At 34.3% G+C, this 16,595-nt stretch overlaps 1 protein-coding gene across 1 annotated transcript; it reads right to left on the bottom strand.

Moving 5' to 3' along the window:
* Positions 1–350: 350 nt before the first annotated feature.
* Positions 351–14,927, bottom strand: LOC121424969 (phosphatidylinositol 4-kinase type 2-alpha-like). Its single transcript, XM_041620870.1, has 8 exons — positions 14,131–14,927; positions 13,048–13,248; positions 10,970–11,101; positions 5,753–5,906; positions 5,157–5,342; positions 4,482–4,615; positions 2,491–2,550; positions 351–1,590 (listed from the first exon to the last, which is right to left on the bottom strand). Exons 1-8 carry the CDS (start codon positions 14,605–14,607, stop codon positions 1,408–1,410), a joined length of 1,527 nt encoding a protein of 508 aa, XP_041476804.1. The 5' UTR covers positions 14,608–14,927; the 3' UTR covers positions 351–1,407.
* Positions 14,928–16,595: the final 1,668 nt, after the last annotated feature.

Raw genomic sequence — 16,595 nt, 5'->3', positions numbered from 1 at the left:
ATGTATTTAGAAATCATTGAAAGTTAAACTACCGGGTAGTCAATTAAAAAAAAACATCCAAATCCAACTTACAAGTCACTTTTGATTCAAAGTACATAATTACCTTAGTTTTAAACTTGTTTTACTACCTTCTTTCATCTACATGTAGCCATTACAATATAGCAAGACAAGTCAAACACAGATATTTGATCCTCATACATGTATTTTTGTCAATACCCAAAGTACAAAAACACCAATCAAGGCCACAATTTAAACATGCAAAGCTCTTGGTCTTTGTCTCCTACCAGCAGCTAAAAGGCAAAAGGAGCTATATCAATCTAGTTTCTACAGTATTTCAATATTAGCTTCTACCTGTCCAGAGGTTGACTGCAACAACTCTCAAATTCACTTTATCTTCTGCCATTCTGGTGAATGAAAGCAGCTTCAGTCTGCTCCAGTTCTTAAAAGATTCTGTTAGCATGCTATATGAAGCAAAATCTCTGCTGAATCTGCTAAATTATATTGGTAAACATAGAAATGTATATAGTTTTGTCAAATATATACTACCTTCCTTTTAAAGATTCACTTATCATTTTGACAGTCAAGTCCCTAAACCGTGGTCAAATTTACCACTGGATTTAGAATGCTGATTGACACAGGTAAAGATTCCGAACTACAAATATAAAGTAAGGATAATCTCCCTATAAAGATGATATATTTTTTTTTAGTTTATACATCTTTCAATTACTAGGCTTATACTGCATATCCAATCACCAACAATCATGTTTTTCACCCAACAAAGAGGGTGCAGTTTCAAATAAAAACTCTCCTGACATTTAGTTTCAATAAACTGAATGCCACAATTTCACAGCATGAGACTCCTGTGTATTAGCACGAGATAAATGATCATTGTCATCACTTGTTTATCAAATTTTTCCACGGCGGAAAAACTTTTGGAGTAAAAACACACAAGTTCAAATTATGAGACCGTATGGGATCAAGGTTCAACTCTCTTCCACTACAAAGAGTCAGTACAGTCAGATTGGCAAAAGAAAAATTAAGTGTCTTATTTTAGAAATTCATGACAATCAAACAAACCTTCAAATGCTTGTTTATGGTTGACATTACATGAACTTTACAATCCTGTAAAGGAATGTCCCATCCATTAAAGCTTAATTGTAATAGATGCATGTATCATACCACTCATCTCACTCAACTTTAGAATTTTCAGGACTCAAAGGATCTCAAGGAAAGTGTCAATACTCTTCATTGCATCACTCTCATTGGAGTCATGTTTGGATTGCAAGATACATCGAATACCTTTTTTGCACAACTTCACAACAATATTAACCACAGCTACAGAAATTACCTTAAAGTACATTTTTCTTTAAATCTATGTGATTCTAGTTAACTAACCATCAGCCGTCATCAACAACAGCTGAAGAAGGGCATCTTTGAATGGAAGCTTTGTGTGAAGGAGTCGCTATGGTGACGGATGCGCCCCGGGCCGCTGCTCCCATCCTGCTTATTCTTCTCCACGGTGATGAGGGGCATCTGGACCAACTGTACGGGGGACTTGTTGTCCCTCATCGCCTGGCCCAGGTTCAACACCTGGGAAAATAATGGAACGATACGCTTTTACTGATAAGACCAAACACATGTTTCTAACTGCGCATAATCATCATAACTGTAAACCATGCCAGACAAGCTCTGTATGCATGTATGTACTTTCTCCACTCCCAAAGGAGGATTCCAGCCTGATGCTATGTCAGGTACTCAACCTTACACAAACATTTTAGCTCAGAGATCATGGACTAAGTTAAACTGGACCTCAGAATACCAGCCTATGAGATCAGAGTTATCATAGTATGACGTCTTGTCTGTGACAAAGTGGGTCATGCAAATTCACAGGGCAAAACATGTTTTGTTTCTCTAAAAGTGCATGTTTGATTTGAATATAGTGATCACTGACTGACTGGTAGCTATAAATGTGAGCAGCACTGGAATACTCCCCAGGGAATGGATAATGTGCACACAATGTGTTCTGGTATAGTCTCAATCACATGCCTGGGTTAATAGCATCTAAAGTGTTCAAAGGAAAACTACTTTGGACATACTATTTTAATTATTTCCATTGAATATTGTCCTCAAAATTTGCTCTCATGGCAAACGGAAACATTTGGCTAATGAAGTAAGAAACGTTGACAGCAGTAAATCTAACAATTTCCATGTTCATGAAATATGAACACAGACACAGAAATACACTATAAATTATTATCAGTCCAACTGATTCCAATTTTCACATCCTTCATGAGTGAAATTTCTTCGTAAAATTGTGAAAAGGGTGATGAATACTAACTGTCAGTCCTCTTACCCCTTCCCCATCTCACCGCAACCATACATGAAATAACCCTTTTCATTATTCACACAAAGTCAAACCTAAAACAGTATAATTCAACTGTGAAACTGATTTTTTAATTAAATGATGAAAAATAAACATTTCATCCTTACCTGCCCACGCATTACGGCCATCTGTTTCTCATACATGTGTTTATCAAAGCCCTTATCCTCCTAAAATAGAAATTATGAATAAAAATTATATAACTGAAAATGAAAAAAATAATATATAATTTGGTTCCAATGATGATTTTTTGTTATGCCTAAATTGTTGAAGTTTATCTGCAAGATTATATCACAAAGCATTAAGAAATTTAACCATTTGACTTCAAACAAATTTTTACAATTAGTTTCTTCAAAAAAGTCAATTGAGCATTTGGCTTTGAAGCATGATTATTACACAAACTATAAAGTGAAATGAATTAGAGGCTCTTGAGAAGAGTTGAACCAAAGAGATCAGATCATTGTATTCACATGCCATCCCATTTGAGATCTATACAAAGTATATCATGCAACAAAGACCTAGTCAATCACATTTGGCTAGAAAATTTTCAGTAGATCTACTGCTGTAATTGCCATTTTTCACAGAATGCTGTATGCAAACCTACAATATGGAATGTATTAGCATAGATGATTAAAGTGTCTTTAATGGTTTCCTATGTTTTGCATGTCTTCTGTGTTTAATCTTACCACAAGGCCATGCCTAACGATAGCTAAACCTTGGTTGATATCTTCAGATACGTGTGTAAATAAAATCTGAACTATGTTTCTATGGAATGTTGTACGATAGTATACAAATAGCGAATAGGCATGAGTGCGATGGTGCGAGATTTCGCATGAGGTGAAAGAAAGATGCTCTATTCAACGAGGCGTTAGCCGAGTTGAATAGAGCGTTTCATTCTTTCACCGAATGCGAAATCTCGCACCATTGCACGAATAAGAATATTCGCTATTTGTGTTGTACAACGCCTCGGAATCTAGCGAAAATATGAAAAAACAAGAGTTTTTCCCTCCAGTAATCTATAAAAAGGGAGCAAAAATATTGAAAGCGAAAAGCAAAATCCCACAAGCCGGGCCCACAAGCGCACATGATCTTGGACAGCATTGCGCATTTAGCCAGCGAGCTGTACGCGCATTGTCACCTTATTCAATGAAATCGCATTGTGACGTCACCTCCTAAAGCCGTGCAGTGGTACACTTTGGATGGTACGTCTTGTGTGCAACGGTACGATTGTATGACATTCAGCCTCCCATTTGATCGCGTACAACTCGCTAAGTAGGCGTTGTACGATAGCACATAATAATAGTATATGTAAATGAATTTCATGGAAAACTTAACAAATTTATGATGTCTCTACACACTTTGGGAGTAAGATACATGTATGTATTAAAAAAAATTTCCTCTTTCATTTCCTACTTTTCAAAGAAGCAGTACTTGATAAGAAAAATCTATATAAATCTCTCTAAAAAATTCTTCTGCGAAATTGATTCTGGGTTAATAATAATGGAAATTTGCTTTTAATGTTAAATTTCCTTAGTAAATTTTCAAATTACTTGTTCATTTCATTTGTATGGAAATGAAAATATAATTTATGATTGTCAAATTTGATTGTATGAATATGAAAGCTTACGATATTCACATGGAAAAGGTTGAATTATACCATTTCCCTTGAGGGCATTATTCACAGCTGTTGTGTTTGTTTCGTGTGTAATTACATTGCACACAATCAGCTAGATATTTCCCCCTCTTTGTCAAATATACTCAGTCAAACATAAATTAGGTTACATCTCTTTGCCTTGGTTAATTGAGTTGATAATTCACAAATATGTGTTGCACTGTATATCTGTCTTGGACTCAGAATATATACAGGCGCTGATCCAGAGTCAGACTTTTACAGGGTGAGAATGTTGCTGAAAATTTCAAATTCGTGTCCGATATGTACACAAAAACAACTGTATGATAGTTCAGCTTGTTCTATTTGTGTAAGAAACAAATGGAAAGCAGCGCACCTTCAGTTTCAGAAAATAAAACAGAAAACAAATTCTACTGCAGGTGTATATATTTTAAGGAACAAAATATAAGTCAAATCACAATTCATACTTACGCTGAAAAGCTGGTAGAGCTCTGTACAGAGTTCTTCAATAAAATTCATATCACTTATTTTGGGTAGTACATGGTCAACCGTCTCCTTTGAAAATGCTTGCTTTGCCTGAGGTAGCCAGGCCCAGTGGTATGGATCTGAAAAATGGACAGATCAGATTATTTAATGGTAATAACCAATAAAACAAAGGCAGTCTAATACTTCAATGAATTGACTATTGAGTAAGATTAAAAAGAAGCAATCCACTATTTCCTTTTTCAAAATGGGATGAAAAAAGGAGGAGGAGGAGAATATTGATGATGCGGAAGATGATAATGGTAATGGTGGTGGTGATGATGCTGGAAATCATGTACATGATGATGCTGGTGATAATGATGAAGATGATGACAATGATGATGATGATGATGTTCATGATGGCGATGATGATGAGGATGATGATGGTGATGATGATGATGATAATTATGGTGATGCTCGAAATGATGAACATGATGATGTTGATGATGCTGACAATGGTGATGATGTAACGTGGCAAATCCACTCTGTAGAGTGCTCAAGGAGCTTTTCAAGAACTATAAATGACATTAAGAGGAATAATGATGAACATGATGGAGATGATGTAAAGGAAGATACTAACAATGATCATGACGATGGTGACATCAAAACCAAGTTCATACTCACATGTCCTCCATTCATCTGGATGTTTGAAAGGGAATGCTAATCCATTATCTATCGCTGCTACGTGAGTGACCGGTGGTGTGACCATACCCCATTCCTCACCAGACTCTTCAAGGCCCTGCTGCTGCTGCTGGTCCTCTTCCAGCCCTGTCTTCTCATATTTGATCAGCCAGTTGTCGTTGCCCCTATCTGGTGACGGGAGAAACATGAAAAAATGGGGTCTTGGATTATGCAATTCGCAATGTTAAAATTCCCAAATTTATCGAAGTGAAGAAAATTTCACACCGTGGAAACCTCAACTGTGTGAGAGCTCAGTTTGTTCACAAAGAGGATATCTGACAATGTGACGACACTTAAAATGGTCAAAATTTATTGGTGTGAAGGTGATATTACACTGTGAACCCACTATGAACAAAGTGTAAACAAAGTTAGTGACAAACTACATGTATGTTCTTCCCAGTAGGACAAGTCCTTGCACATACTACATGTATGCAATCCAATTTTTTCATTGCTTTTTTTTTATATATTTGTTTGTTTTGTCATGGCAGTGGGATTTTAGAATAAGTTCAATTCAATAAAGAAAGGAATGTAAGAATTACCTGTATTTCTAATGATGTAATCTAAGACAACAAGTCTTTCAAACTGAAGCTGGAATTGTTTGGATGTTGACTCCGGGAGGTCCTCTCCTTCAAACCTTCTTAACCAAAAGTCTGCATCCTTGAAACCTTTGACAAAGAGCTGGAACGATCCAACCTGATAAAACAAGTAACACAAAAAATATTATAAATACATGTAACATATTCCATTATTATGGTCAACTATAATGAGTCCACCATATATCGACTAAGTCTTTTGAAGCCGACCACCTTGCGCACATTATTACAAATGCTACGCACAGGAAATTAGGGACAATGTCCAGAGAGCGATAAAACATTTTGTATAATTTAACAAAGTTGTATTGACCAGACCCTACATGTAATACCACTGCAAAACAGTTGTTCATACCAAGAAATCTGAGAGGAATCGGCTTTAGAACATCGTCAATCGTTGAATCATGTGCCAGAGCTCGCAGAGGAAAAAGTGAGACAATCATTTAGCACAGTGACATAGAATATATTTTGAAGAGTCAACACATTTTGCCACTGCGACAAGAACTGGCTGTAAAATTAGTACATTGCGGGTGGTCGGTTCTAAAAGAAGGGTGCAAATAAGCAAATCTGAAATCATCGCATCCGTTGGTCGCCGATATATACGTGAACAGAATCTGAGATGTCGATCTAAACATGGGATTCTGATCTGCTCAATTTTCTGCAATATATTTAAGACAAAAACTAGGTAAAAAAACGGTAAATATTTCACATATCGATACAATGCTTAGAAAATTAGGTGGTTGATTTGTGTCCCACTTGGCTTTCCATATTTAAACTACAACTGTAGACCAGACTTTACACTATAAAAGTAGAGTTCAGAATACAGGCCATTGGACAGTGTAGTTGTACAGACATCTTTATTTTTGAAGCTAGGTTTATGATCTTCCATCTCATATTTTGAGGAAAATCACTTAATGAAGACAAGATAAAATCTGTTGATCTTAGCTCTCTCTTTCAAAAGAAAAAAGGAGCCACTACACCACATAAACGAAGAGATAAGACTATCCCATTGGAAACAGTATTATGATTTCTAACATTCAACTGCAGATCTGATTTTTTTTTAAAGATACAAAGCTTTGGTCACTCTAGCGATGGTGTCTTGTGGTCATCAATCATCTGTTTCACTTGTGGAATATATTATTTTCTATTGAAGACTTGACATCCAATTGCAAACATCCTCAATAAATAAATTTTCTGTTTATCCCCCCCCCCCTTGTTTATGATGGTTCTAATTAAAATAATTCATGGTATAAAGCCTCCATGTGTTATTTTCCAGCTAGTTTAGCAGTAAAAGCTGCAGATTAAATATTCACTTCATTCAGTATTGCAGAAGTTGATACATTAATCTCATACAAACAGGAACTGAAACCACTTGAGATGTAACTGGGCATTTTGTTTTCTAATATCATACAGGTGTTAATAATATTCAAGTGACCTGCAAAATAGCAGACGCTTCAAACGAGTGCTTCAGTGGGCTTCGCATTTCTTACTGTTTAAAATGTATATCATTACCAATTTACTTTTCAAAGGAAGTTTAAAATGACTTTATGAATTATATTAGGACTGCCAAGCTCTTAATTTAAATGGTCTGTATCTTTATTATTTTGACAATTCAAACTGATAGTAATCATGACCTTATATACATGTATCCATACTTCTTGGCATGTACATCAGTACACAAATTACATTAAAAAAATGTCAATGGACTGCACACAAACCACTGGAGTAAGCTCATATTTCATTTTTGTCCTTCACCACTCCACTCACCATATGTGTACATGTAGGTAATTCTATCATAATTGATTGTTAAGACTTATACTGGTAGACAGTATACGCCTGTGCACTCAATTATATTTTGTGACATGCATGTTAAGATGTACATCATCCATGCATTCGATACCTGTTTGCATTACATTATATCCTGTACAGTGCATATCACTGGGGTGTGAAGGGCTCTTTTGAGTCTCCAATTTTAAGAAAATCCTTTTTTATGACTTAACAATCTACATGTATGAATTAATTTTTATATAAAAAAAAATGAAGCAACTATACGGAGAGCCATGAAGATACACAATTACAATTGCAGAATTGTAAACCTACTATGGTTTACATGTATGTGAGCTGAGACCAGTAAAAATGTCTTTATAATCTTAGTACATGTATGCTAGACAAACATTTCCTTGTACTTTGTCCAAAGGTGGTAAGGTACAAAATTTTATCTGCTTGTATGAATTAAAAGTCAGTTAAATGACTCAGGTTGTATTTTATGGTTGGCTAACATTCAATGTCAAATGATTATTATAGACGAACTCTACAAGTAGATACTACAAAATCACATTGTATAATTTAAAGGGGTACTCCGGGCTGAAAATATTAATACATGTACATGTATATCTATTAACAAATATAGTAAAATCCTAAGAGCAAAATGCTAAAAATTTCATCAAAATCGGATAACAAATAACAGTTATAAAATTTTAAAGTTTAGCAATATATTGTGAAAATAGCTTGCAAATCATTATGAATATTCATTAGGTGGGCTTAGTGTTACTACATGAAATCATAATTGTTTCATTTTTTCACACATGTGTGAATAATATGTCTCCTTTATAAGAAAAAAGATGCAGCAATGAATATCTAATGCACTATTAAAATCAGTTTTCATTCCAATTTTTTTCAGTCCTTGATAGAATTTTTTTAATATACCTAATTTTATATAATAAAATACAAAAGAACAATTTGGGATATCAAGTTTTACCAAGTTATATCAAGTTATCAAGTTGCTCACTGAATATTCATGAAGACATGCCTAGAAATTTTTCACCGGAATAATGCAAATTTTGAAATGCCATAACTTTGTTATTCCTAGTCCAATTTAGATCAAATTTTCAATGTTTTGTTTGTCTGATTTTTCTTTATCTGTCCATTAAATCATATTAATCTCAGCCCGGAGCATCCCTTTAATCATATTCCCATTATTTCAAATTAAAGTCAGCTATTTTTCCACACTTATGACCAAAACTATATTTTGCCAGCTTCATGATTGTACCAAACTTCTTTTTTTTAAGAAAACTTAGGATAATAGGCAGACTTTTTTCTTTTACCCTTTTCTTTGCCAAGAGCAGGACAGTGATTGTTATGCTGTATTGTTCACAGCACAAAGAGAAATCAATGTTAAGGAGCAGGCAATTATAATGTTTGTACACTCAGCATTCAATCATTTTTGGAAAGGATCCATTTTGGGAGTTAAATATATCAGAATGTTTCTCAAATATGAAAAAAACGTGTAGGAAACTGGTCAAAATATGCCAAAAAGCTAAATGACTGTCAAAACAATTTAAATCTATTTAATCCTTTCTAAATCAATTGTTTATTGCTCATTTCCTTTATAACATATGAAATACACTTTTTGGACGATGCAACATGCATTTATGGATCGACATGTCAGTACATTGTACAGGTATGGGGAAAAATTGTATACAGAATTACTTCTAATATTGTCCACTGTTCACCTATTCAGGAAAGGATCTAAAATGTACCAAAAAACATCCTCTTATTTTATGATACTATTCCAATTATATTGATTATATTGTTTTGGATTGTGTATTTATTCATGTAGCATTATAAAGTCATAATTTCTTGATTCTGCAGTTTTCATGAGGATGGGGTACATGTAGTTCATGAAAAACTACCCATGGCCCAAACCTCCCGAATCCTATAGATATACATAGGGTTATGTTGATATGCAACAAACAAAAACACTTACAATTTAATACTAAATGCATTTTGAGATCTTTACAATACTTCCTTCATGCATTATTTCATGCATTAGTCACCACACATGATTATATCTGTGTGGTTTCTACAGATGTTTCTGAAATTAGACACTTCTACAGAATGTAACAAGATCTTTTGTATAACATTTCAAAGTTTTCACCAATAGTACATGTATGTATAATGGACTGTTGAGCATTGTATTTATAACAAAGATTGAGAGAGGGTGATTGATACCTTTAACATTCTACAGAAAGCTGCAGGGTGGGGGGGGTAACAGTTACACTCAACATGCACATACAGAATGTACATTCCATGCTAACTTCTATTCTATATTAAAAAAAAAAATGTCACAAACGATCCGGGGGTGGGGGGGGGCACTTCCGGGCAAACGACACATCAAAATCTTTAAACTTTAACAAATTTAGAAGTGATTTGAAGAACCAGGTCAATACCGGGTTGACTTGCCTCATATGGCATTTCATAATAAATAGGCAATAACAATGATATTGCAAATACATTTTTACCTTCACAGGTACATTGTACATTGTAGTACTGTGTGTAAAAGAGCTTAAACCTATAAAATGTGGAGCTAGGTGGCGACTATGACATTTAAAGAGTAAATGTTATCTTTGAACACATCAACTGTATTCACTTATGAATGACAATACAGTACATCATTCCAGTATGAATGTAAATATAGTGACAGACCGAGCATACTGTATCTCCCATCATGCACCAGCCATGCGTGTATTCTGACCTTTTGCAATGCATATTATGTACATTAGAAGTACACCCCAACCCAGTTCCCATGGTGTAACAGTTATGTAACTCCTGAGCTACCAAGTCTCACGCATTATGTGTGAGACTCAAGCATTTTGGACTCTTGTTCATCCCCTCAAATCTCTGTCTCACGCAACTATCACAGCCTATCTCCATATACATTGTACACAATGTCTGTGATCTCACTCATTCACAGAAAATCTCACACATATCTGGTCTTTGAACTTGGCATCTCTGTAACTCCACTCCAGTCATGGTGATGAGATTCATATTAATTTGTTTATTTAATATACATGTATATTTCTTCATGTATAACATTTAATTTTTTATTTACCTAATTATTCATTATTTCATTTATTTATCTAATTTTCTGTTTATCACTATTTTTTTTTCTATATTCTTTTCATTTATTTATTTTTATTCATTTATCATTTATTTCCAGATTCATTATTTTCCTATTTCTAAGGGGGAGGGGTTGTTTATTAAATTGTCTCACTTTCCAGATATTGGGAAGCACAAAGAAATCACTATTGCTGCCATCACCATTATTACCATCAATCCATCATAATAATGATTAAATTTACATTATAATGTACTATGTATTCTTACCTTTGGTGGTAGCCCAATACGATTGAATCTCCTACCAATGGCTTCAAACTTTTCCAAGGTGAATTTCTTTGTCTTGGCTTTTGCTCTATCGATGGGAGAATAGTTGAAAGTTTCACTAGCTAATTTTACAACCTGCAAGATAAAGAAAATACACTCGTGACTCAAAATAAACAACTAATTCACAAAACAAATGGACAAAGTTTGAGTTTGAGATGAATTTCAACTGGATACTTTGTTAAAGCTAGGATTTTATTAATATATCTAAGTGAATACTTTGAGTTTTAATTTATGTTTTCCCTACTTTAATGGCAGTTAAAAGATAACTAGCACATCAATGATGTGGAGCTCATCTGCCATCTTGCAACAAAATTTAACACAATTTTTAATTACAGCTCAGTTGACACTGTAGTGAATTATATTGGTGACAAAATGAGGAAACAGAATTGAAATTGATGAAGAAATGACAGAGAAGCATTTTTGTGATTTATGAAACATTTCGTATAAATTAGCATAAATAATTTTTAGTCAAGATTTCTAAATTCTGTGTAGAATAACTAATCAGTAAAGCTTAATTGCAAATTTACAACATGAAGTACAAGAAAATATACTAATTCATATTGGTACAACAAACTTCTGAAGTAAAGTTGAGGAAGTGAAACCTCTAAATTAATATGGAATTTAAAGAAAACTGATGTTGACGTATGAAACATTTCGTATAAATTAGCATAAATGATTTTTAGTCAAAATTTCTAAATTCTGTGTAGAACCATGGTGAATCTCAAAAAAAAAATCTAAATGAGTCCACAAATAAATAACAAGCATTTTTGTGAGTTTTGAAAAATATGCAGAAATTAGCATATTCAATGAGTTTCATATACATGTATAAGTCTGTGCAGACATTTTGTATCCCTACCTAGAGCTATCATAGCCTTTGGGCCGGATGAGCAAAATATTAAAGCACAGAATAACTAATCAGTAAAGCTTAATTGCAAATTTACAACATGAAGTACAAGAAAATATACTAATTCATATTGGTACAACAAACTTCTGAAGTACAGTTGAGGAAGTGAAACCTCTAAATGAATATGGAATTTAAAGAAAACTGATGTTGTCTGGGCTGTATTCAGAGATGAATTCATTGTTAGTACATGATTTGTAATATAATACCGTTATTGCCAATATAAACATATTTCGACATGAGAGCACACTACCAGTCACAATTCTTTGACTATTACCTGTTAAAACCGGAGAACAATTCAGTGGACCGAATGATTGTTTTCTGGTTTTAACAGGTATTTGTGAGTCAAAGAATTGTGACTGGTAGTACTTTGTAAACTCTTTGCTTCTCTGTATGTTACAATCACATATTATTTACAATATTTTTCAATCATCGAAACTTCAGGGCAGGGGGCTGTGAATATCAGATACAAAATGTGAAAGTTTACAGTCATCTTTTTAGCTCAGGAACTGCCTCTGGCAGTCTCGCCTGCATTACGCAATATACTTGTAACAGCAGTGCTGAGTGACTCTGAAAACTATTGAATAATTATTTACAAAAAAACACCATTCATAACTATAATAAAATACTAATGAGTAGGACTGAAACTCATGGTGGGTGTTCAATAATAATTGATTACTCTTATCTAGGTTTCATTAACTACATGTAGATGCATAAAATTTCAAAGTTATATTAATGGCAATTCAACAGATACTCCCAACATGGCCAAAGTTCAATCTCTATCAATATTTGACGTTGATCATGTAACCTTAAACTTGAACAGGATAATTGATGGTACCTGATTGCTCTTACATCTAAGGTCAATTAAGTAGATCCATACATTTTTTAAGTTATGATGCTAATAATACAACAATTACCCCAACATGGCCAAAGTTCATTGACCCTAAATGACCTTTGACCTTGGTCATGTGGACTGAAACTCAGACAGGATGTTCAGTGGTACACTGTTACCCTTTTGACCAAGTTTCATGAACTAGACTCACAATATGGTAAAAAATAGTAATGCTGTATATTTCAAGTATAACTAATCCTTTTCTACATCTTTAAAAAGATAGTTTACCCTTGTTTTGGGAACTACATCGAGGCCTAATTTCCTATCAACTAAGTAAGCTCCAGCCTCCGATAAATATCCTTGGTTTGGTAGGAGACATCCTCTGCCAAAACAGCAAGGGAAACAAGTCTTCTGCAGCCATTTTGTCCACTTGGGGTTCAACTGACCATATGGTTCCTCACTCTTGGGCTTGAAGACACCTATCACCTTCTACAATAAAAAAAAACATGAAAAAAAAACATTCAATTTATGTATTAGAAGCTGGTATTTCCTATTCAATTTTCTAGAACTTCTCTTAAAAATATTTGTGTGCAAAATGCAAATCAACTTTTTCTTCCTGTTGATCTACCACAATCAAGTAGAGTCTCTTGAACTATTTTAATTATGAAAATTTAAATTAGATCACATCATCACAAGGTAATGAAACACATTTGTTTGAATACCTATCAGTAGTCGGTACCACTCATTCAATTAACAAGGTTATGAACCTTGTTCTCTGTTACAACTCCCTGTGTGGGGAAATACATGTAAGGTTGGCAATATTTAGCTTATTTTCTCTTGTTCTCCAGGACAAATGCTTGATTTTTTGACACTGCCAGTTTTCATTACAGCTGTCCATCATACATGTATAATGCGTAAGTAATTGAATTCTTTTGATTACTTCTTTCTAAATAAAAAATAATTGAAATTTCATTTTTTTTAAAATCCCTGGGTTAATGACACCCAAATTGTTCACAATTGTCTGGGAATGATAACTGAAGTATTTTTCTTCATTATGAAGGCAAAAGGAAACAATATAGTAAACATAAAAAATATACAATATAAACATAAATTTTGAACTTATGGCTTCCAAAATCAAACCCGACTTCAGAATATGGGCCTAAGATTTAGAAGTTTGATTTTTTTTTTACTTTAATTAAAACTAAAAGTTGTTTTCTACATGTCATGTGTAGAGATCTACAAGATCTTCATCAATATCATGTTGATCTTTTCATTTCATGGGCTTCATATATGTTATTATTATTCTCCCTAACATTCAAGTAAATTCAACCTCATTGACTTTGTTGAAATGAATGTCAATTTCCTTCCTACCCCAGTGTAACTCTTGACAAAATAACTTCCACTCGATCCTTGTGATATTCTTTCTGGGTAAATTCCATGGAGAATGGCTTGCTCTGCCTCTCGAACAATACCAGTAAATTCTGGGTCATCTGAAAATGTGTTGAAATCCTCCAAAGATGACGAGTTTCTACTCCTACTCCGCACCGGCTGCAAAAGAGGTTCGTTCTCTCTTTCTCGCCGGCTGTGCCCGGCGGGAGAACTTGTCATTGAATTATCGAGTGTGGCCGTGTTCGGTTCAAAAATTACATCTGGAAGACCATGCAAATGAGGGGGTTCTATCCTATTCTCAACATGAACGTTCACATTCGCGACATACTCATCACTCGATTCTAAATCAAGTATTTTCTCATTGCGACGGCTGTCGCTGAAATCGGGTCCTACCGGTAAAAGAAGTTCACAATCTGATTCCCCACGTCGGTTGTCAATACGTTGGACTACGGTACTCATTCCGAACCCTTTTCTCCGACGTCTTTTCCGTGCATTGACGTGTTGAGTGTGTGTACCGTATTGTCTGCAGCTGCAGAAGCGTGAGACTTTGCACCGTGACGGCCGAGGCTCTAAGTCTTTTATCTCCTTTTTATCTTTTGATCAGCCAACCGATTACTACTAAGTAATGAACAACCTTCTACATTACAACGCTCTGCATTTCATTATAGAATATTTGGCTCGTAAGATTTCAATTTGTACAATAAAAATCACAAAACGAACAAACGGTACGGTGACTCACTCTCGAATACGTGGTGTATACAATCCCCAGCTGAAACTCCCATGACGTCATGTCCTAAAATTATTGTTCAACATTTAATGGAAAAAAAAAAAGTTTCAAAATTCAAGAAATAACAGAGCAGATGATGAAGAAGAAGCTGGAGAAGAAGGGATGAAGATAGTGATGATGACAACGATGCGACGTCAACCTCAACGTGCGTTAAAGACTTTAGAAGTTGAGAGTGGGTGCGTGGGTGGACACGGGGGTGCAATCTGGATTATTTGGGGAAATTATTTTGATTTTTTTTGTTCATATGGCAAATGGCCCAGATGTTTCGTCAGAAAAGATGGGGGACTACCAGGAAGGGTCCAGCATGGGAAACTTTTTAAGGCTGTTCTTTTGCTTGTTATATTTCTCGTGAGATAAGTCCTCATTGTTTTGGAGTGAAGCCCATCTCATTTTTTTTTAAATCCGTTTCAAAAATTTTGGATCCGCCCCCATATAGTACAGAAAATTGTTTCCACTGCACTGCACTGTGAAGGGAGGAGGTAGCTATTAATATAAGAATGGAAGAAATTAATAGAAATAGCTATTTCAATATCAAAGTGGAGGAAGAGTGATTTGTTCCCTTTATTTTTTTTCATCTCATATTCATGTTCCTCCTACACTTTCTCTCGTTTACATTAAAATTTAAATTAAAAATATATACATTATTATGTATTAACTCATCTTGAGGATATGAAGCAAGTGAATAAAAATATGAAGAGTATTTTTTTATATTTAAAATATTCGATATTGTTTTAATACATTTGTATGATGGAAGTGAATTCCAAATGACTGTTCTTACGGTCCTACAAATATGATCGATATAGATAGACTTTTAAAAAAGCACCCGTGATCATCAAAGGGTGAAGAAGTTATGCAATGTGCAGTGTATGAATGTCATTTTTATTGTTTTAAGTTCATAAAATAAATCATCAATTTGATCAAAATATAACCAAGTTCAAATTTTGTTTCAGATCAGGCTTAAAATAATGTCATTAATTAGGCCTACTATAACTTACACTGCATAAAAAATTCAAGAATTATTGTTTTTTTTTAAATATGGAAGGGTAATTAATTCCTGCAGTTTATAGGCCTACATAATAATACTGATAGCTCATGGACCTAATGTCCATGGATACATCATCATCAAAGCAAAATTTGAGAAAGATAAGGTAGGCTATATAGACCTATATAAGCAAAGAAAGTCACACATCAATATTTAGAATTCCTTGAAAAACAAAAAGATTGTATTGTTGGATTGATGCTCTTGTTTAGTGAATCGATAAAGTGTATTCGAGTCCTATATACTGTCTGAGGTAAAGAGTATCTGCATGTTTGCAGTCCGCCACTGCGAAACTTATGGGTAGTGGTGTCATCGTCATTTGCCCCTCCCAACTCCACTCAGTGGCCACAAGAAAATATGACTATGAAGAAATTGTCCACAGTGACTCTGTCCCAATAATTTTTTTCGTTTGCCCTTCACCCCCTTAAAAATCATAATACAGTCACTGGAGGAAAGACCAAAAAAATGAAACTCAATCGAATTTCAAATGTCTTTTTAAAGAAGTTGCGAAATTATGTGTTTCAGACAACCAAATAATATATTTTGGAAGAAAAAATGGAAAAATACTACAAGCCACATTCATGCAAAATATTTTTAATTTGTATTTATTTTGAAAATCAA

This window comes from Lytechinus variegatus, chromosome 12, assembly GCF_018143015.1.
Source record: "Lytechinus variegatus isolate NC3 chromosome 12, Lvar_3.0, whole genome shotgun sequence".
NCBI classification, from domain to species: Eukaryota; Metazoa; Echinodermata; class Echinoidea; order Temnopleuroida; family Toxopneustidae; genus Lytechinus; species Lytechinus variegatus.
This window is presented reverse-complemented; position numbering and strand designations above follow the sequence as displayed.